This window comes from Anabas testudineus, chromosome 12, assembly GCF_900324465.2.
Source record: "Anabas testudineus chromosome 12, fAnaTes1.2, whole genome shotgun sequence".
NCBI lineage: Eukaryota > Metazoa > Chordata > Actinopteri > Anabantiformes > Anabantidae > Anabas > Anabas testudineus.
In genome coordinates, this window is record NC_046621.1 from 9,244,054 (window position 1) to 9,267,921 (window position 23,868).

General features: G+C 39.8%; 1 protein-coding gene across 6 annotated transcripts; it reads right to left on the minus strand.

Annotated features, from left to right (window-relative positions):
- Nucleotides 1–19: 19 nt before the first annotated feature.
- On the minus strand, nucleotides 20–14,459 carry glis3 (GLIS family zinc finger 3). 6 transcript variants are annotated; one of them, XM_026356503.1, is made up of 11 exons: nucleotides 14,222–14,459; nucleotides 13,310–13,803; nucleotides 12,571–12,736; nucleotides 11,340–12,483; nucleotides 6,155–6,316; nucleotides 5,937–6,047; nucleotides 4,496–4,637; nucleotides 4,275–4,347; nucleotides 1,900–2,057; nucleotides 1,210–1,374; nucleotides 20–1,042 (listed from the first exon to the last, which is right to left on the minus strand). In XM_026356503.1, the coding sequence occupies exons 2-11, from the start codon at nucleotides 13,680–13,682 to the stop codon at nucleotides 924–926; spliced, it is 2,613 nt and encodes an 870-aa protein (XP_026212288.1). In that variant the 5' UTR covers nucleotides 13,683–13,803; nucleotides 14,222–14,459; the 3' UTR covers nucleotides 20–923. The 6 variants fall into 6 exon arrangements, with proteins under 6 accessions (XP_026212288.1, XP_026212289.1, XP_026212287.1 ...); XM_026356504.1 differs by having other exon boundaries at nucleotides 1,210–1,347; nucleotides 14,218–14,459; XM_026356502.1 differs by having other exon boundaries at nucleotides 14,218–14,459.
- Nucleotides 14,460–23,868: the final 9,409 nt, after the last annotated feature.

A 23,868-nucleotide genomic window follows, 5' to 3' on the forward strand; every position in this document is an offset into this window, starting at 1 on the left:
TTTTTTAGTTCACTGTGGACATCATGTAGATTTGTTTTACTCCTGGTTATTTATGGTTGCATGGCAATGCAATGCAAGTAAAAAAAAACACAAAAATAACAGCAGCTTTAAACATTGTTTTAGTTTCCCTGTTGAAATCAAGTGGTAACATTCATTTTCAAACTATAAGGAACTGAAAAGCATGGCTGTAGCGAAACAGGTTCAAAATGTATAGCAATATGCCATGCTTTCAAAAAAGGTCAAGTACAAACTGAAGTACTGTACACCTATATTCATTTACACTAAATAAACTAAAATGTGCAGAATCACATGCATGGTCGTCAACACAAATCCACCCAATGATCTAGGTACAGGAGCACTCATAACACATTACTATATTCAAACAACAAGTTATGAACATTACAGTGAAATGGTAAGGCTGTCCTGTTACTATAGTTACAAAGCCATGGTTCTAAGAAAAACCTTAATAAATGATCCCTTGCTTTGATTGTAGTGTTAAATATTGTGCAAAATGTCACTAGAAACTAGTTGAAGTACTTATTAATTGTTATACACAAGTTGTATAAAAAAAACTGAGAAAGTAAACATTAGGCCATAGGCTCAGTCATTACTATACATTGATTATGGAGGCAGAAGCCAGGGTGTTGGGTCAGATAGTACATTTACAGAGATTTAGTCAAAGAGAGAGAGAGGAACTCAATGTAGGAGTCAATTCCTTCAGTGTTATCTAACCTAGCGGGAGAAATCCTATGATTGTTTTTTTTATTCATCAATCTATCAAATCAAATGTCTTTTTATTTGGCTAAATGCAGCAGTCACCAGGTCGCTGTACTATCCAAAGTGTTCTCCCAGTTGACCATTTAACTAAAATGGATCTGGGAAACCAAATAGTGCAAAAGAACAAAACTCGCCATTGACTAATATCAACCCTCTGTGTAGATGCAGGAGACCTGGCTTGTACAGTGGTCCACCACTGTGAAGAAATCTCTATTGAATTCTTGATTAGGAGCCACATCGTCCACTTGTTTCTGGACATCAAATCCTGCAGAGCACATATACATGCACGCACACACACACACACACACACACACACACGCACACACACACACACACCATGAGTAAGGCTCAGATCCACGGTGGAGTCATGAAGTTCAATGCCAGTAAAGTGCTCATCCTGCAGTAATTTTGTTTAGACTGTATTTTCATTACCTGTAATGGATGAAAGAGCTGTTTGTGAGGTTGCCACCCCACTGGGATTATTGACTGTTGGAGCAAGGCTGTCACCAAAGGCATCAACTTGCATCAGCTGACTCGTGCTGGTCTGTGCCGTCATCCCGCCGTATTGTGCTGCAGAATATAGCATTTTAATCTGCCCTGGTAAATGAGAAAACTTCACATTTTTAACTTTTAAACTCAATTGAAATCTGTAGCTTTTCTCCTTACATTATTCTTTCTAGTATTAAATCTGCCTCTTAGACTTCATAAATGAAAGAAATTGTGCATTTCAGTCTTTTCCAACCCTGTCTTTATCTCAGCAGTTAAAACTAAATTGCGTGTTTCTGAACTCTTTGTCAACATCACTGTGGCTGCTAAGTCTGGGGGGAAAAGATGTAATATCTATTTAAAGGTACATAGTGTGGAGCTGCCTGATTATGTCTAACTAGGAAAATCACCAGCCACCTGCTACACATCATGAAAATATGATTAATGTGCATGTGAAAAAATTTGTTCAAACAGATTGTCAGACCACCCACACATTTGCTAATAGACTTTTCAGATGTGGAACTTTCACTATAAATCCTTTTCAGAAGAACCTCTCTTTTGACACAACTGGATAAAATCCATGGAGGGAGTGTTCAGACAAATGAGCCAGCGTACTGATAATAAACCTCTGAGTACCTGGGTTGTGATCTGCTAGATCAGGAGGCTGATGGGGCTGCTTCAGCTCTGCGGTGTTCTGCAGGGATGTCCCATTGGGAGGATGTGGGAGGCAGGTGGGAGAGCAAGGCTCACACTGGTCCCCGGAGAAGAGCTGGTGAGGGGAAGGATCAACAAACCTGAAATATTTCAGACTAAAGTAAATATTTTGCATATGAAATGAAGGAAACAAATTATTATTAGAAGCTATAAAAATATGTGATGCTTTGTCAAAGTATATTAAGACAGTTATAGTAGCCTACAGGGTGTGTAAAATAGAAATCGAATGCATTTAAATCATATTTAAAAGACTGTTATACCTTACACTACATACCATACACAAATGCTCTTCTCCTTCTCTGCTATAGTAATAAATGATACCTAATTACTTAATATTTGAATTAATACAATTAATTATTTTTTCTTATTATTTAATCAGTGTTCAAGATCTCAAAATGCATCATGCTTTACTCAAATTTGAATTCTGTAAATCTACCCAACTACTGCCCAAACAACTGTATTTAATTCCATATGTACCACATTTTTCATACAAAGACACAATGACTTTTTAAGCTGCAAAGCGTTACTTAATCCACTGAGAGGTAATGACAGGGTGACAGCGAATGTAACACCTGCTTCAACATGCATTCACATGAGATAAAACTGTCATCACTTGTGATCGTTATTAGGCAATTCTTTACACGCTTCATTGATCCAGATGGACATTGACATGGCATTTGAAATAACCACATTGTAACAATGCAGAAAGCTTCCCCCTTTCAGCTGAAACGTTTCTGTGTTTCTTGCATGCATGTAATGAGGAAAGAATTACAGATCACGGTGAGTCTTATGCCTCGCTTCCTTAGCCCAGTGATTTCCATTACAGCTGGTACAATAATAGAGTCAAGCAGCGAGCTCCACTGAAGATGTTTTCTGCTCCAAGTTCACATAGCTTTACAAAAACAAAATGTATTCACAATCAAATACTCATATGTTTCAGGTATAGAGTTTAAGACAAAAAGATTCATTCTTTGTGCTTAGCAACAGCTACAGCTACTTTTTAATGTACAGTGCAGTCTGAACCACACTACAGTCCCATGCAATCTAAGTTGCTTGATAACATTTTCCAGCACAACATTTTTAGTCTGTGTTTATTCCTCACTCGCCTATGTACGGATACAGATATAGATTCAGATATAGATCTCTTTCGACATCATTTTAAACCTCTAGGTAAGTACAATGGCTTCATGTTTACATCCTGGTCGCACAAAGCAAAATCAAGGCCATTACTCTGAACAATTTATCTTACTGTCAGCTACAGAGGATTATTCTAGCAAATTTAAATATGGTTCAGTGGCCATGGGATCTGACACCCCTGCTGTTAGGTTTGGCTAAGTAACATTTGCATGTCTACTTGCCAATAACAAGAATAATAAAAGGAGCCAAACTTATCTGACAATATACAAAGACTGAATGGGAACCCAAATGAATCGCAGAACCCACAAAATGGCAACAAGGATTTTACAATTGATTTAACACCTAAAACGTAATTACAGAGTTTCTCTTCTCCCAGGGAACCTTAAATGGCATTTTTTAGATTTTATGATTCACTTATTGAATTCTTTAGCTGCTCTTGTTGGTGGCTATAGCATCCATTAACACCAGTGGTCAAGACCAATGAGGCAAGGCAGGGTCTGCTTTCACAGGCCAATTGTCTACCAGGAATCCTGCAGTGAATGCATTGGCCTACTGCTGATATGAGAACAATCACAGTCAGTTAGGAGCCCTGAGCATCTGGCTGCTCAGAAAGACACAAATCCTTTATCACATGCTTTGAACTGTATAGATGAAGGGATGTTTTCCTATGTGTTGACCAGGGAAATGTGTTGCTGGCTATCCTCAACCTGTAAAGCTTCTTCCCAGGCGCAACACCCACCCACGCACATACCAAAACACACACACACACACACACACACACATGCAAACAAGAAGCAACCCGTTAGACTCTTTTATCTTCAGGGTATAAAGTAGTGCTCTCTTTTAAACTGATTATTTAAATTATAAGCTTATAGCCTTGACGCCATGACAACCAGTGTTTAAGTTGATTGTTTCAGTTAATCAAAAGAGAGAAGAAAGATTTGTGAAGAATTTAAATTGGTCACAGTTAAAGATCTACAGTAACCGTGCCAACAAAATCAATAGAAAATACCAGTTGGCTTGTTGAATAAAACGAACCGCTCCAACTGTTGACTCTTATGTTGCAGCACATGTTTGAGTTCCACAGTATTAAAAAAACAAAAACAAAAAACGAGGTAACATTTTAACATATTGTTTCACAAAAAAGTAGAACTTCAGACCTGTAATTGTCTTGTAGGGAACACAACAGAGCCAGGTGAGGATCGCCGGAAGAGTCTTGTCCCTGCGGAGCAGCTGAGGAACAGGGATGACAGACACTTCAGGGCTGCCCACCACAGCCTAAACCTATTATGTGCACACGGTTGCAGGGGGACACTGTATATTTAAGTATCTAATATTTATACCAAACATAATAATGCATAGAGCCAGGGCTTTAACATACCAGAGTATGACTCATGTGATGCACCGGGGGATGGATTCATGTTGTTGTCTATCCTCGCCATAGGAGATAGACTTGATTGTAGAGGGTGGATGGTTAAACAGTCTGTCAGCGTGTCCTGGGTCACATCAGCAGTGGACTTCATCTAGAGAATTGAAACATAAACACCATTGCTAATAATACAAACATATATACAATCAAATATTCTTTCTGGTAATACTTGTAAACATGTAGAGAGTTGTGTGTTTTTGGCTTTATTAGAGGCCACCACATATTTTTGCTATGCAATCCCACTTTCATATCACAGTTCTTCTAACAGAAGTGAATAAACTTTCATTATTAGAGCTGAACATGGATATGTAAAAATACCTTCTCATCAACTATGACCAAGCTATTGCATCTTTTCAAATTAAACAAAAGGCGTGCTAAAAATTAAATCTCAGTTAATCTAGTCAACAAAAGGTGCTTCGCATCTTCTTGCATGCCATCCTGTCTTCTTCCCACATTTCCTGTTACTTCACACTTCTATGATATGAACACAATAATGAACAAAATCATTTCGAATGGCAATTATTCTAACAAGGAATTCCTATTATTCTTTGAGGCATAGTTTAAAGCATGTTTACTGCTGTTACAATCATTCACAAGACAAAGAACAGCAATAGGAAGCTTAGAGTGTGAGGTTTTTTATGTTGTGGACAAGGTGAACTAGGGCTATGTAGTGGTCTTGGGCTTAAGAATCATCAGTGAAATTAGAATTACAATAAACACTTGTGAAATGTGAGAAAGAAGTTGTGCATGTGGGAGACTTGGAGACTGCAAAATGTCACTTTTTTAGTAACTACCCACCTTCTTTGTCTGTATCTATGGTGACATAACCCTCGGTAAAAGCTAAAGAGCATACATCTTACACACCCATGCAAAAATCTTCACTGAAACACCGCAGTGCCATAATGTGGAAATCTGTAATGGTGTTGCCGAAAGTGGAAAATAAATTGGGTGAAAACATGACGACGATTCGACAAACAATATTATTATGGGTATTTTTGTGTGAGTGAGTACTGCGAGTGTTAATATACGCATAACGCAGTATAAACCCACGTGCCAGCTCGGTGGGTATTTTCATCTGACTGCACAGCTAGATGTAAGTTAATCAAAGCAAAGGTAAACAGTATTTTCCTCTGCACAGCTAAGTTGCAGAATGAAACAAAGAGGGGTGACGGCATGTCATCTTCTTTGTTCATAGTTGTGGCTTTGACAAAAGTGATGCTACCTAATTGCCTTCATTTTAACACTCATAGCATCTTTTACAAATCTAGGTTAATTTGTCAGTCAGTATAAATTCACTAGACATTTGTACGCTGAGTGAAATATATTCTCAAGAACCAACAGTTTGTTAAGTAAATAATGTGTGGTGAGTTATGGCATGCACTTAGGTGTGTACCTTTTTCCTCAACTGCCGTTCTTTAGTGGAGTGGGATTTCACGTGTTTCCTCAAGGAGCTGGGGTCAGTGTAACGCTTTGCACAGCCAGGCACTTGGCACGCATACGGCTTCTGTTCAACCACAGATGTGCACGTCGTTGCAAAGATGCACACACACAAATACACAAATACAATATCATTCTTAATTGTACATGTGTCTCGGCCGGGCTGCCACTCACTGTGTCCAGGTGTGTACGCTGGTGTTTAGCTCTGTCACTTGAATTGCTGAAGGCCTTGTGGCATCCCGGGTGCTGACACAGATAGGGTTTTTCCCCCGTGTGGCTGCGCAGGTGGATCTTCAGGTTTTCTAGCCGAGAGAAAGCTTTCTTGCAGCCCTCAAACTGTAAACGCACATAAACACATTAAAAGTGGTCTATTGCCTCACGGTAACAGTATTTGTGCTAAACAAATTTGAAGTATATTATGTTTTTGTCTTTTGACTCTATCCAGAGCAATGTTCAATGTAAGCTTTACATCTCAAGCATCTGTAACCTAGTGTTGCACACATACTTGGAACTGTGAGCTTATTATCTGGAATCACTGCAGACAAAAGGCTCCTGACCTCAGCGTGTGGGAGTGAGTGTAAGAGGAAATATAGAAAACCCTTTGAATAGAAAAATGACTGTCATTTAGTTTCAATTTATGCTTAAGTAAGACCTAACTGCTCACTGCTAGTTTCTTGGTTGACAGGCACACAGCTATGCATAACGCAGTGAAGCCCTAAGATAAAGAAACATATGGGAGACAAAGGTGCAGCTTTATGCCAAATATATGTTATCTAGTTAAAACTTGCTCTCATGGCCATTATTTATAGTGAGCAGACTGTATCGTATTGCTTGCTTTATATATTTAATTATTATACAGCCATATATATATATATTTATTTATTTATTTATTTAAGTTAAATCCTAGTTCAGTTATGGATTGTTGAGAATTCATACTTTTTTAATTTAGATTAATACACAATATTCATTTCTTAAACCTTATAAAATATTTTTTTATTGTTTTCTATGTATTCCGCTAAAAATTAAGGAACTGTGTTGCGAAATGACAAGTGAATTTTTTTTTTTACTATCCCGCTGTTTCAAATATAACTTTTCAATTTAAGCAATCTGTCAGTCATTGTTGTGACTGTCACCAGTAGGGGTCAGTGTACATGCACACATCATGTAATGCCTTCTTGTGTTTTCAGTGTTCATTGCATCACCTCCACAGTAGTTGGCAGCTATCACAAAAAATAAATGGTTCTTTGAGTAGACTATTATTAATAATAATTAAAGCTGAGATCAGGCAGAATTACCCTTACATTTGTGGCGTGCACTTGGACTACTGCTGGGGCTTCAGGAAAATACTAGAACTGTCGTAACCTCTACAGACAAAGCAGCCTTTTTTTGCACTATCACGCATGCACCGTGATTTCACAGCTAAAATATGTGAATCATAAAAGTTTTTCTTTTGTAAAACCAGGACTTTACTCTCCCACTTCCTGTCCACAGGGGGTTTGGAATGTCCTAACTAAGCCTTATGGGGAAATACACAGACCATGTCCAATTTTGTTATTTTTCCTCCAAGACTGGATTCCTCACATACTGATACCTCACAGTCATCACTGCCAAAGCCAAATTAAAATGTTTTTTTTCCCTCCCCATTAATAGTTCACTAATAACATTCTTCTGAATTCCACACAGCAATGCTTGCTATTCTCTCTCATCTAGACACAGTTATTTCCTTCAACATCTGTTGTCAAAAACTGTAACAAGCCCATCCTGTGTTTGCTATTGTATTTGAAAATGAAGATTTTTCACTTCATTCAATAAAATGTACATTTTTTAAATATTAAATTTATGGTGCTTAGATACTGGATGTGTTATAATTGCTCAAGGTTTAAGTTACAGCAAAGGTTTGTCAAAAGCAAAGTAAATGCTTGTTTTTTGTTACAGTCTATTAAAGAAAAATAATACTAAATATTGCTTAAAGACAATAATTATCAACATATTCCTCAGCTGGAGGACAACAGAGCAAGAACCAACGTGGAAAGACAAGTTTTACAGAGTAAAGCTAAAATGCTGCCAGGACTCTGAGACTAGCCAGGGCTAGGTAACTGTGTAACTCTCTCCCTCTCTGTCTCATGAAGCTCTCATAAAGCATGGAGGGCTTTTTAGTTTGTCGCGAGGGACGTTTGGGATGAAAAGAAAGCAGCATGGCTCCTCAGTCTAGATCAGTGTTACAGCCAGCTTCTGACAGGTCCTGGCAGGTACTCATGCCCTGGCTGAACAATGACAGCTGCAGTTTGTGCCAGCAGCGTCTGTCCAGTTCCCACTCTTACTCTGAGGTCAATTCACCCTGGACTCCGCTCGTTTCACCAGTGATATTTCAACCCTCCTTGCTCTTTTTGTTTTCTTATACTGGATATTTTTAGTTTTTTATTTTTACTCCCTGTCTCCTTTGATTTGTACCTTTATGGGTGGATAGGAAAGCTTTAATGTCTTTGAACTAAATCTTAGAACTAAAATGTTCCAGTGTAAACAAACAAAATCCTACACTCATTAAATAAAAAACGAATTGTTATGAAGTATTTTCATATCAACCTTTTAGACATTTAAGTATGTAAACATAAATTTGTCATATCGATAAATGGCTACAATATGCAGTAATAAGCATATGGATTATGGTGAATTGTCTCCATATCATGATTTTGTTTTCAACTATTTAATTTTCTTTTGTTTAAACAACTATTTGCAGTGGAAGAAACTATTTGGTTTACTTAAGAAAAAAATAATGACAATAATGTGTATATCATTGTTACATTTTGTAAAAATTAATTCCAGGTATTGAAGCTTAATAGTTCTGATACTAAAACCAAGCCAGTTTCCTCTAAAGAACTGAAAGCTGTTTAAAATGCGGTCAGACCAGAAATCTTACCAGACCTACATTCAGTGGAATTAGTGAGGCTTGAATTACAAGCTGATCATGTAGGAAACGTTTTTAGGAATGAACTAAAGCACTCAAAGCAAATGCACTCATGGATTTTTGCTAATAACAGATCACTGTTGCTAATTTTTGGTTTACTTCTATTTTGACTTCAGTAAAACTACAAAACAAAAAAAAAAAAAAAAAAAGAAAAGAAAAGAAAAATGTACTTGAAATAACTGCAATTCATGTAATAGTTGATTAAATATTTCAGTCTGGACCAACGAGAACAGAGCTAACCACAAAGAACAAGCTATATTATCACTACCTGAGGAGAGAGGTTTGCAATAGCGCTATCACTCACAGAATGATATTAATCTTATAATAATATCACAAAAATCTCTTGAACATCATAACTTACAGCACAGTGCGTTATAATTTTTAAAGGATTTCTGATAGTATTGGTTAATTAACTGTGCTGTTTACACTGTGCTTACTTGCAGTTCTTACAGTTCAGTTCAAACAATGCTTTTAGAACATCATGTTTAAATCACAGTGACAGAAGCAAATAGACCGTTGAGTCAAAGACATGTTAACAAACTGTTCCATCATTATTAAACAGACTTTGAGATGACAGCTACAAGTCTGGGCCTGCCCCATAGGTTCACTGTGTAACAAGAGCTAACTTATTGTTCTGCTCTTCACTTCTCATGCATCAGTTTATTCACCTGCCATTAAAGCACAACTGGTTTCTGGACAACTGTAATTTGAACAGTATTTAAAAATCTTTTTATAAATATTGAAGTATTCTTAACAAACTGTTCAGAGATATATCGAGCGTTTGCTTTACGGTTTTCAGTAGACACCGAGCGCACCTCAACTTATCCTCAAGTCTATTACAATATTTGTGTTAAGAGAGAAAAAGCTTGCACTCTCCACAAAACAAATAAGGTGTCTCATTAAAGTGCCAGTGTGCTAACTTTTCTTGTCGTTCTTCTCTAATTAGTCTTTACTCTAATTACTGTATCATAAATACAAGTCACACGCATCAGTTCTGTTTTTGGCAAAGGGTTGTGACCGTGAATACTTTGTTCATTATTGAATAATTACATAGAACACAGGCCCATCCAATGATTGCAACCCCATGGCAACAGAGTGGGCTTCAACTAATAAGTGAGTATTTTGGTACTAAAGGTTGACTACAGGTATGCATGCTGTTAATAATTGACTTGTTGAAAGCAGCTACGTGAACGTGAAACAAGTTTTGCCAGTGCTCTTTCAATTAATTATCACAAGTCCCAAGTATTTTCCCAGTGGGAATGACTAAAAGAAAATAAAAGTGGTATAGAGTTGTGCATGATTCTTTAGCTACGCTTTGTTGCTGGGGTACTACTGTCAGTCATCTCAAGGCACTTTACAGTGTAAGGTTTAGGACCTTACAAAATATAACTGTATACTGAATTATTTACAAAACCCAACAACCTAACTTGAGCAAGCACTAGCGTCTAGTGTCACTAATAGTTTAAAAATATCATTGTCTACTAATTTAATACCTCCAAAACTAATGACCTTCTCATCAGCCACAGCTTTAATTTCTGTTGGGTGCTAATTAATTAATCTAAGGCTAACACACTAAACTAATATGATGAAAAAGGGTTAACAGTACACAGCATGGCTGTAGAAACATTAGATTGTGAAATCTTTCCCTTCACATTCAAAAATAATAACCAGAGTAACAAGTAAGGAATACATTACGAGTCATCTGAAAGAACTAGATCATTTATCTTGGAGGAAAAAAGCTACTAGTTCATCAATAATCAGGCCCATGGATAAGTGCCAAATCTCTGGCCAAAGATGCAGACCTGCAGAGAGCCAGTCTACAGGGCATCACCTTCCCAGAACAACAGCCAAGTTTTTCAGACGGTGGCCTGGCAAACCCCCTGCTGCTGACATGCCCAGTAGCTACTAGAGAGCCATGGTGCCATGCCAAATCTAAAGTGCTAGGCCTCCTTTGTGCTGATTTAATAACTGCATAATTGAGTTAACTCTCATGTCAATTATAACAGAGTTCTGCTAATTATCACATGGCTAAAGTTAAGAGGAGAATGAGCACATTTCTTATCTAAAGATTGGTCATAAACACGTTTTACAGTAAAGGTATTTACTGTAAAGTGTTTTTTTTTTTCGCAGCCTGGGCCTTGAAAGCTTTTCTCTAGATAATGTGGCTTTGAACGTAACACTGAGAGTTGAACTTGGTGAATGGCCCCAGACATTCATCATGTTTCTGCCTTACGAGTAAAACATTTTTTACTAACTTAAATATTATTATTAATAGTAGCTTTCTATTTCGAGCTGAGATAGAATACAGCATATAGCTTACTTTAGGGTTAGATGAAAAAAAGCATTAACTTCAGTTGCATGTAACAAGACAGAGCTGGGATCTGCATGGTTTACCGTGCACTTGTTGGGTTTCTCTCCTGAATGCACCCTCATGTGGATAAGAAGCTTGTATCGGGCATTGAACGGCTTGAAGTTGCGTGGACAGCCCAACCAGTAGCAGGTGAAATCCTCGGCCTTCCTCTGGTCCACGTGCAGCTTTTCTATGTGCCTTACCAGCTCCTCCTTTTGGTCGTAGACCGCACTGCAGTCCAACCACCTGCAGCAATGCGCACCATAGTCCTCCAGCTCTCCCTCTTCTTCTTCCAGCATTGGAACTTGGGGTAATGAGCTCACCCCGTGCCTTTGAGGAACCATGGGAGCCTGTGACAGGGCGTCCTGAGGTGGGGGCTTTATTTTGAGGTGGCATCTCAAGAGGTGGATGTGCTGGTGGGAGTGGTAGGGTGGAGGAGGCTCCTGTGGAGTAGCAGCTTCTTGAAGAGTAGTCAGTGGTGTTGGATGTAACTGTACAGGTAGCAGCAGGTTGTTAGTGGTTTGGCTACTGTGCTCGGAGATCTTCTCCACTGCCCCTCCTTCCTCTGGGAGACAGTGCTGCTCCACCATCATGTTAGCCATCTGGCTCTCCAGGCCACCTCCTTCTTCAAGCATCTGCATGCGCCCACACCCTGTCTGTATGCCCAGCGTCTGTGAAGAGCTTGACATGTTGTAAGCGTGGACATGGGGGATACTGCGGCCTCTCACACCCAAAAAATGACCATATCCCTCAGGTTGGATAGGTGAGAGTGTGGGGTAGGAGGCTGGAGAACTGCGGGAGCCATTGATATAAGCCACAAGTGAAGTGGGTGAGGTGCGTATGATAGAGTTGAAGTCAATGCCCATGACATCTGACAAAGGTGACATGGAGAGAGCTCTCTTCTTAGCACGAGACGGTCTGGGACTTCCAGCATCACTTGCAAAGAGGTATGAAGGTAGGGAGGCAGAGGTGCTTGTGCCACCAGATATTGTTGTGCCGGACATGGCGGTACCAGGGGAAATGGTAAGCTGTTCACCTCCCTCATTGGCCTGGGTGGAGCACTGAGGTAGTCCCACTGGAGGAAGTACACGGTAGCCATATGGCCAGTCATGTCTGGCACTAAACACTGACTGTGTTTCAAACAGACTGAGGGTAGTGGATGCCAGGGATTCTCTGGACAGTAAGGATCTGAAACAGATTGTTCTTGTCCACTTTAGTAACACTCTTTAAGTTTAGAGAGTTCATCATCACTGCACTGTTACTGATATTACCCACCTGGCATCAGTGTGGGGAACTGCAACACTATGTAAATTTGATGGAAGATGAGGCGTTGCCATATATGGGTGGCCTGTAACAACAGCCACAGGACTACTGGTCACTGTCAGGTTAGCAACAGCTGGCTGACCAAATACTTCCATGGCAGGCCCTGATACAGAACAACCTGCGAGACACAAGTGCCAAAATTCAGTAGCAGAATATCCATGCAGCAGCGGACTTATTAAGTTAAAGCAGAGCAAAAACCTGCCCCAGTCAATAAAACCTATGCACATTCAACAAACCAATCAATTGATCAATCAAGATCAATTAATGGATCAATAATGTGCACATGCAAATAAGACAGATACATCACATTTATTTTACTTTATAAACTAAGTTGTCTACTAAGGCACTTTGTGCTCTGTTAATCACTAATGAGCTTTAGACATCCTTCCTCAGTAGAAAAAATAGGAACAAGCTTTCTGGTTAGTAAATTATCAACAAATGATTTAAAAAAAAAAAGAAATCTAGAAGGAAAACAGTATAGTGCAGTAAGTCAGTCACCAGTTCTGAAGAAGTGGTGACGTCTGTCTACAACATCAAAGATTTACCACTTTATGGGATGTGTGTGATGATGTTGCTAATCAAATTTACAGTATACAGAACACACTTCAGCATTAAAACACTCCTCACACACTTTCTTTGTACACCCTGGATTAATTCTATATTTTTTTATACCTAACAGCTCTGTTTTTACCTTTGAAGCTGTTATTAGATGAACTGAGTCCTGTCTGAACGGTTGTTGTCACTGTTGATGTTGGGGGATGAGGGGCAGGCACTTGCAGGGTTGGGGATGTACTCGGCATGGTCAGCTGTTTCCCACTGGTTAACACCTGCCTGCGGAGGCTCAGGGGCGGCAGAACCACATGGCTGCCGCTCTGTTTCCCAGAGGCAAAGGAGTGGACAGTCCGTCTTTTCACTTTGTCCATTCCTGAAGAAGGACTAAGATTTGCCCTCTGGGGAGAAGACACAGGAATCCTGATGGACTGGGGCTGGTGTTCTCTGATCATGCTCAGTGATGGAGAGACACTGCATGGAGACACCAGGAGCTGACAACCTTTCCCACTCATGGCTGAACCAGAGCAGAGGCTCAAAAGTTCTGTGCTTACGAGGAAGTTGATTCGAGGAAGTTGTTTTGTAAAGCTTTCTTTTACACAGGAACTGGTAGTCCAAAATAGAATACCTGAATACCTAATCCAAACACAAGAAAGCATAAAATAAACAAAGTGAAGTATGTAACAAATAAAATAAAAGTCAGATTAAACCAACATAGTAGTTTGCAGGCAAATTTGAACCTTCAGAAAACTTGTCAAATACACGAATATCTATGCATCACACTTTCAAGGGATTATTTCAGGCTTACAAACACTTATAAATATATATCAGCCAAAACAAGGGCTTAAGGACTGATAAAGTCTCAGCATGTTAAAATGTGCTTTAACACACAACACAGGAAACTTTGAAAAACAGAAGGTAAATGCGTGTTTCACTATTGTCCATATAAACTTGTATTCATTTCATTAGATTGGATTTAAACTTTACAATATGACCTCTGCAGTCAACTCTTCCTTCCCCGCTGCTGTCGTCGCTGGTGCGTTCACTTACCTACCGCAACAGTCGCAAACACTGTTCCCCAAGTGACGCCGGGATGAATGGCCGCCTCAGTCCGCCAAGCTGCGGCTGGACTCTGGGTAAGACCTGAGACTCAACTGTCGTGTTTCTCCCAGAGTTTGTGATTTGTGTGCACTGAACAGAGAAGTCGAGCCTCACAGGACTCTCAGCTTGAGACTGCTGAGATTCGTCCCACCTCACTCCGCTGTTTCTAGGAACTTCTTTTCTTTCCTCGATTACCCTTTTGCCCTTGACACAGCTTCATGCGGACGACGTAATTTCAAACCGAGTGGACCTTAACAGTAAATTATTACTGATTTTTTTTTTTTTTTTTGTTGGTAGTTCCTCCTCCTATTGTAGCCTATAATGTGTTCGGGGGCGCTTGTGTGCGCGCACACCCTCAGCGGAATGGCGCTTTATTATACCTAATATGAAAAAACAAACAAAAACCTTCATAATACGATAGAAAAACACATTATAATTTAATTTGAAGTAAATATACGTGATTTTATTTGTACGAAGAATTGTGAAATGTGTCTAATTTTATTCATTTTATTTATAGGAAGGCTTCAGGCTCTTATTAAGACCTGCAGCTTTAAAACCATCAAACCTCTAACATGCCTTCAGTGATTCAAATAGTAACTTAAGGTGCTGGCCTCCTGCCTCCTGATTTATTTTTTTTTAACAAAACGTAAAGTGGAGGTTGTAAAAGTGTTTTCTGGAAACGAGAAAAAATCTTATCAACATTCTTTCCAGTCAGTTATTGCAGCTCATCACACTGGAGTAAATCCAAAATTGCAGGCATTCTTTGATTTCTCTTTTGTGCATATTATAAAGTTTTTATTGAACACATTCTTTCCATTATACACCTGAGCATCCCTACTGTACCCTACTCTTGCCCGTGTGCTCCTTGATTCTCCTACCTGCTCTGACCCCAGCTAACACTCCTCCTCCCTCTAACCCTCCACCGCAGCCCAGCCCCCATTGTCAGACAGTTTTCTCCTGGCTGCCACAGAGTGTTTGCTCTGTAGATCCTGTTCCAGACTGGCATGGAAACCAGCATGTTTATAGTAGGAGGGAAGGTAGCTGTTCTCTGTGAACATACACGGAGGAGGGGCTGTGATTCACAATCTGTAATAACTTATAGTTCGAGCCACTAAATGAAAATATGGGTGTAAATAGACGGTGCTGACTACTGTGTCTTGAGTGGCAGGTCACTAATTGGAGTTTACAATTGCTAATAAAATCTGCAGAGGATGGTGGGTTGAAGCTAATAAGGACAAGCTGCAGTGACTTCTCTTAGCCTTGCATTATATGTTGTAGGATGTGGGCTGTAATAAAAAGGGCTACTTGAATATGCATCGATACAGGTGAAAATTATATGATGAATAATTTGCATAATAACTGGATTTGAATTTTTTGTAGGAGAATTAAGTAGCTAGTTCAAAACCAGATTAAAAAGTAACGTCCCCAAACTTTTATTTTATTCCTATCAGCCATTCAGAGGTTACATTTTCTTATATTTGCAATCACTGTCTTGCTACTCAACCTAGTTGTGCTTGATCTTAAACTCTCAGACTGATGTTGATATTCATGTTCATTCTCTGGTAGAGAGTGTCAGAGAAGTCACCCAGGCCCTAAAAACAAAGCATAACATCCTCACAGCATTACACTGATCATGTTCTTTTTGTGGAATTATGTTTGATGTAAGCCAAATGTAATGGGACAGTCTCCCAAAAGGTTTGAGGGTCATCTAGGTGTTGTGTGATTAAAATCCAGACGAGCCTTATATTCCTTTGGCTGTGGTTTTTGCAGAGCTACTTTCTTGTGGATGCTCCTTCTACTCAGTGTATATCGGACAGTAAAGTCCTGATAACTAACTTTTATGGCAGTGAGAGAGTCCTTAGATGTTTTCCCTGGTTCTTTTGCGACCTCTTGGATGATGTGTTGCCACATCTGAGAAGTCTTCTCTATTCATAGATAGTGTGCTTCTACGGAGCCCCATGGTCTTGTTCTTTTATATGTATGTAATTCTTTCCCCACCTTTTTGCTTAGAAAAATACAATTATTATATAAAACTAGTGTTTGATCAGGTTATCTTTATTTTATATTTATGATTTAAGTCGCTTGTGATGTCAGCGTGTTGAATATTAAGTGGTACTGACCTCTGGTGGTTCCAGGAAGGTAACATTTCAATACGGCACTCCTAACGTATGAAAGCAAGTTAGATCATTCGTGGAGTAATTTCACAGCATCATTTTGTCACAACGTGTGAAACTTTTGAATCTCTCATTTATTTTGTTCAGTTATTTATTGTATTACTGCAGAGTAACAGAGTTTCTATCCCCGTTTGTTATTGAGACATTCCTTCTTTTGCCAGCAGGGGATACTATTAGTACACCAATAGGGTGGCTGCCCTCTGATTAAATGTACTGGAGGCATGCGTTTTCAGATACAGAAAAAAGTCATGTAATGATGTAAGAAAGGACTAAAGCGTGATACTCGTGAAGGTCACAAAGATAATACTGCTCCTTGTTTACGTGATGATATAAAATACTCATCACACTCATCTACATCTGCCGGGAATCTTTCTTTCTTCAAAGAGGTGATCCACTAGCCTTGCTGTGATTCGGCCTCTATTTCCCTCAGCTAAGTGAGTCATGGTGTGTTTTGAAATGTCATAGTGTAACAGGATGGTAAGGCATCTGAGCTTGAGGCAGAACAACAACACAGACGTTGCCATTTGCTCGTCTTCTCGACAACAAACACCAACACTTGCAGCAGTGCTTTCATGTCTATGCTCATATTAGGTAATATTTACAGTTCGCAACCCTCCTGGTCAAAATGAAATAACCTGTCACTTTACTTTTTTCCTGTAGTCCGACAGTCCATAGCATTCCTTAAGGAAAGGACTTTAAAGTGTATACAAAGGTGCAATGTAGTTGGAAAAAAAGATTTGAAGAAGATTGGTTAAGGTATAAGAGTTGACCAGTTGTGAAGAGCTCCTTTCCTAGCTGAATTAATGCTCTAATAGACTCTCTACCACTTACAGAATCCATTTCCTCCTTCCTCATGACAGCATCAAGACTCCTGCAAGTAGCAAAGCATTCATCTCAGTGTCAAGATGAGAAATCATGGGCGATTTCTCTTTAAGTTACACTTAAAGTAATGCACAGTACTGTGGACCTGTGATTAATTAATGCACTTTTGATTTGCTAATGACAATTCATGTCAAACACGAGGTTAGTAAAGGCTGAGTCAATCCTTTTAACTGCAGCTGCAGAGAGGACTGTGGTGACTGTAAGTGGTATCAATTTATTGGTATCATCCCTCATTATAATGGCTCCTATTAGCCCCAGTCACCTCACATACTAGCTCTCAGCATATTCAAAGGCAAATGTAATGCTATACACAGTCATATCTGGAACTGCATTAGAAGTTTCCAGTAAACATTGACATTATTCCAGTTTTTTTGTAGCCAATATTCTTAAATTAATGTCTGTAAAGATGTCTAAACTAAAAGGGTTATGAATATTGTGCTTTTAGAGATGCTCTTTACTGTACACAGTACAGTAGGGAGAGAAGACGTCTCTATTCATCTTTCTGTTCCAGTGTCAGTACCAACATGCAGATAAAGATGGGTGTGACAGAGTTAGAGTTCTGAGCATCTTCCATCTCTATACATCAATCTTAGCTGACTTCTCTAATAACCTTTATAGAGATGTGGTGTTTGATAAAAAGGGAAGGACAGCAGGGAACACAGGCCCCATGTCTTCTCTGGCATGCTCCGTCTTTTCCCTGCTGTGTTTTCCAACAGGATGACTCTAATAAAAGACTGCTGACACAACAGCCCCCGTGTTTAGAACTGCCGTTAGGCCACGGGCTTATTTTTAATTTGAGCGCGCATTTCGAGTGAAGCCTAAGGGTGTGGGTGCCGTAAGCTCCCTCTTTCCTTTTTGGATTTTTATTAAGGCTGCGTCTCTGGAATCACATCTAAGAGGATGATGAGGCCCGAGCAGTGCAGCACAATCACAGGACTTAGTCTGAGTCTGGCAAATGAACAGAAACAGTTCCCAAGACGTCACTATGAACGCGAAGACTGAAAAGAAGCTCGGACAACAAAAGACATGAATCGGGGCTTTTTAACACTGGTGCTCAACGACGAAGCATAAGGCAACAGCAACGACTAAACCTTAGGTTTTATTGCAGTAGCTTCTTTGTATTTTAGAAAAATAGAAATGTTTTCAGGATGACACCTCTAATATTTGTGCTTGAAGATTAAAATATATGTCAGGGGTGACTTTCTTCCACTTTTACAGCTAATACATACATACAGGTGCATGTGAGTACTTCAACAGGAGTAAGGCAGCTTCTGGAGGCCTGTTTGACTTTCTTGGTGCCAGAGTGGTGGTTAGGGTTGAAAGGCAATGTAAGACAACCTAGAAGGTCCAGACATAGCAGGGTGTGCCATTAGACCCCTGCCTGCAGCCCCCTGGTCGGATCCTCCCAACATCCGTCTTCATTAAAAAGGTTGCTCTCTGAGCAGATGGTCATTAACAGCACCCCCCCACCCCCCTTTTTAGTCCTAACACCCTCTATGCACTAGGACACTACCTAAAGGACACACATTGTCCCTAAGGAATACCAGAGAAATTCTCTACAGAAGAAGAAGTGGTTCTCTACAAGGCCACTTGGTAATGATCACTCTGGGGCCTTCATAAATCTCTTTTTGAAATCTTCCAAAATAACAGCACAAAGTATGAAGATGGCTCATGTAACAGAATGATTATAACGTCAAACCTGGTGGCACAACAACACAGAGGTGGTCAGAGTGACACAAATGACCCTAAAAAGTGAATAATAGCATCAGTGTTTCCCCGCTCTATTTCCTTTTCCAGTTGATTTTTGTGTCCCTATATCTTTTATGTGACTGACACATCAGTGTTGTTCCAGGCTGCATTGTTGTTCTGGCAGGTGTGGCAGGAGATACATGAGAACATGGCCAGGTGTTAGGAAAGGTTGGGGTTGATAAGCACAGGATGTCACAGCCACTTAGGTCCTGTTGCTTCATTGCAGTCTCCCTCATCTGATTAGAGCAAGACTGTGAGAGCCAATCAAATGTGATACTTGAATTTGAACCAAACATACAGCATGTGTCTTATCTCTTCTCTAAGTTAAAAACACAACCGCACGGCGAAGCACCGGTAAAACAAACAACAAGGTCGCTGATTTGATTTTGTGGTCGTCAGGGGTTATTTGTGAAGTTGTACTTCTTGGGTTTAGTGTGAGTAATGTCAGTGTTATCTACATTTTAGTCGAGACAGCCTCATCATCAGTATCTCCAGCGACAGCCACTATGGATCCCAATTACTGCAGTAATCACTTCCTAGCAGAGAGCATGGTTTCAGACAGGGTAAAGTATTATCCATCTTCATCATATTCATTATCAGGCAGCAGACGCAGGTGTCCTGACCTCCCTCTGCTCCACACCATTAGTGACTGATAGACAGTGGAACTATGGCGCCTTTTGCTCCGCAGAACACGCCCACGTGGCGTTTTTTTTTTTTTTTGTTAAAGAAAGTTGTTGAAACATGCATGCAATTTACCCATTGCACATGACATACTTTTCGACTTTACAGTAGTTCTAGCATGTCACAGAGCTCAGGTAGACAGGGTAGCATGTCTACCGTACGCACATGGTCAAAGGTCACACAGCAGGGAATCTGCAGCACATCATTTGTTCTTTCCTGATTATCCTTTGCTGTCTCTCTAACAAGGAGGGTCAGTGTGACAGATATATAGTATCGCAGTTTCAGACTGCCACAGGGCAAAAAGGTGACATGGAGTAGCGGCAGAAAGTGATGGCATGTTTGTCACCCACCCATCCATCTCATACTTACACACTCATGGGTGCAAAGGGCAGTTTGCTCCCTACTGGAAGTACCAGTTTATGGGCACCCCTTTACAGACTGACCCACAGATGTGTATTGTGTCGTTTTTTTTGTGGGTGCTGTGCAGTAGTCTCAGGGTAACTCAAATAAATCACCTCATTAGCCTGTTCTCTAATGGGTTATTGTAGTACCAGGCTGACACCCCGTTCCTGTAAAAGCTCATGAGATTTCAAAAATTCAGAAATGCTTTTGGGTGGGATCGTTTTTCTATCCTCTGGCACCTGGTCGAGGTCATTCTATTAGGTGGATTGATTTACATATAAATTGAACATGCAGTATTACGCACCTCCTTAAACTCATCTGTTTCACTACTGTATCCCATTATCTGTCTTGCATACTTCAACAAGCATTTAATTTTGTCGGTCATATTGTCTTATGTTTCATTATGTTTCAGTGTTATTTATTAAAATTAATTTGCTAATAACGCCCACGTGCACTGCCCCTATTTCTGCAACACACCTATTCTAATGCGTTCTGAGAGACTGTGTGTCCTGAGGTAAAATGGGAAATGTTGAAAATTCACTGGAATATGAAAAGCAATCATATTTTCTGTATCAGTAAGCAGGTCTGGTGTAGCTGGGGGTCATTCTTGCTCTCTGCTGTTGCTTGGGGAGGCATTTTGCAAGAGCCCCCAGGGCTCACCTAGTTAATTAAGTTTTTCTGCTATTAGAAGGATGCAACTTGTGATTTTACTGCTTCACAAAGCTAATTCTCCACCAGCACTGTGGCTTTGATAGATCTTATTTCTCCTCTCTAAGCTGCCGTGTCTATGTCGAATCACCACAAAAATGTGTTGTGACGTGACACACATCAATGTTCTCTACAATATCATATAAAACTTGGGTTGATAACGATGAGACGCTTTGCCACAATTTGTTTATGGTCTGTTTGTCAGGAAAGAAAAAAAAAATGGGTAAGAAACTTTACTGAGCACACAAACTGTGCAGTGGAGTTGTCTTGGTGATATGGAGTTTGAGTGCTGTGAAGAGATGGAAGGGAAAATCCAGATTTAGAAACACGTGGGTGTGTGTATGTGACTTTACACACTGCTAAGAAATAAATTAAGCAATAACATTGGCTAGGCGAGGCAGCCAGGAGGACTGTGACTGTCACTGCTTACCTAGCCAGCAAGGTGCACAAGTGGTATTAATCCAGGAAATGAGAAAAAAACCTTGACAACACTGGAAGAAGGTGAAGGTTATGGAAGGTGAGGCAGGTATGCAGAGGGAAAATAAAAATAAAACGTCTTCTTTACAACATGAGAAGCATGGCCAGATACAGATACAGATGACATGCGAAACACATACATCTGCATTGGTTTCTTAACAAAATGAAGAATAACCAGATCATTTCAATAAAGTTCAGACGCACTACAAATTAACTATATACTACAATTTGTCCAGTGAAAATCCACGCTGACCTCATGCATGTAACAAACTGTTCATGCGTGATTGCTCATGCTTGTGTAGACAGGTGTACATACATGTATGCAGAGTTATCACTAACCACATCCACTCCCTTTCCCACCTCATTGATTGGTTTTGACGCGGTCATCAAGCCTTTTTCTGTTTTTCTAAACCGGCCACCATCAACTAACAACAGCCGAAGTGATTCATTTCTGTTCTACTGTAGCAGGCTAAAGACTGACACTTGAACACAACACATAACAGATGCGCATCAGATCCATGAACTGTCAGCTTGTTTTGGAGGTCCCCTTTCCCATAATCCATTCATGCACCCTCAGAGTAGTAGGCATCAGAGTAGATTTTTGTTTAAATTAAATTCAAGACAAAGTCAGTCTACACTGAGGTACCGCTCATGTTAGCCAAATGAAAAAATTAGTCTGGTTCATAAATACTTGAGAAAGCATAATTGACCATTGAGTCTGAAAACCAACAGCCACAATTAATTTTGCAGCAATCAAGATTTTTTTATGGCTTCAGGCTTTTGTCGAGTTTGAAAGCGTGACAGCAGCCATTTCAGATGAAAGCATTATGCGACTGGCATGCTGTTATTTAGCAGTAATACGTGAGACCATGTTAATAAGTGTACATGCTACCAATTTGAATACAGACTCTGCAAACTTTTAAGTGTTGACTTGAATATCAGGCCATTTGTAGAAGGTCTTGTGCAGTTCTCCTTCTTGCATTTTGGGCATTACAATTAGCATTAATTTACAATGAGTTGTGCCACCTGTTTTAAAACTGCAGGTCCACCTAAGACTGTGCACATAAAAAGAAAACAGATCTGGGCTGGAGAGGACCAACCATCAGACAGGCGGTGGTTTAAGATTTAAGGAACCTACTCTGGTCTGTTTTACTTTTTCTGCAGTAAAAAGTGTACTAACAGGGACTTGATGTTGTTCGTTGCAATTTTGTTCTGTCCCAGTTCAGTTGTCCTATTGTGAATCACTGTGTCACTCTACTTCCAGCCTTTGTCTTTTTCAATTTAGCGGAAAGACAGGGTCTCTTACTGTTTAGTGTAACAGTAAGCTGAGGGAAAAAAATCCCTCAGTGCATGAACTGTGGAAATGAGACATGACACGTACTGTATTTATTAGAAAATCGACCATAGAACAATGATGATTATGTCATTGGTAAAAGATTTAGAGCACATTTGCATCCTAATAAAATAAGAAAAATCTGACAGCAGACAGCGAACATTTTCTTGTGTGTGTTATTAATGAGTCACACATGGAGTTAGGCTTACAGTATATTAAGTACAGCGCAAATCCAAGAGAGGAACCTCAGACCTCAGGTTTCAAAGGAAACTACACATTATACACATATAATACAGTCTGTTACATAATATTACCTCTTTGATCTTGGTAGTGCACACCAGATGCTATGAGCTGTGAATGTCAATGTAGGCTGTGTTATATGTCAAAGGTGCTGACATACTCTTCCACAGGAGGACATCTCTCATCATCCCGTCTATTTCTCCACAACAGAGGAGAGATCCACAAAGCCCTGTCAGCAGAATAATAAAGAGCCACAACTACAAGGTAGTCTCCTTCCCCTGCAGCAAAGGAGATTGAAACACCTCATCTCTAATGTTCAGCTCAAATGGAAGATGCAAGCTGAGGCCTATGACAAATATCTGAAAACAAATATGGTGATAGACGGACATCCCATCCCACTATCGTGTTTTTCTGTGAAAGTCAATATCGTGAAGCGTTATCAGGTCTCAGAGAGGCTTCACAAGGAGAAAACTCCACTGTGCTTTATCAGTCTCCTATATCAGAGATGATAGATTGCAAAACTTGCATGGCTTAGCTTGTATTTGGCTTTTCACAGTGGAAATTAATGAGTGAAAAACAGTATGAAAAACAAAACCGCCCTTTTTTGAGAAATACACAAACTGATAGATTCTTTGGACATTAGCTGCCAGCTCTGTTAATCTATAACCCACTTATCAGGTGGGCAGATTTGCATGCATATACAGTATATGATGTTCAATCACACACGCGCGTTTATAGTGTTAGAGAAGTGGCAGGTAGAGCTGTTGATCAGTACCATGGATGAGAGTAATAGATCTGTTTAGCGTTAATCAATGTCGCTCACAGGCTCATTGAGCAGTGCACTCAGCATCCTGCTTTTGTGTCAGAGAGCCTTTTAATCTAATTGGACATTAAACTCCTGTCATTATTCCTCATGCTCTGAGACTTATTTATGGCTCTCCTGCTTGCTTGTCT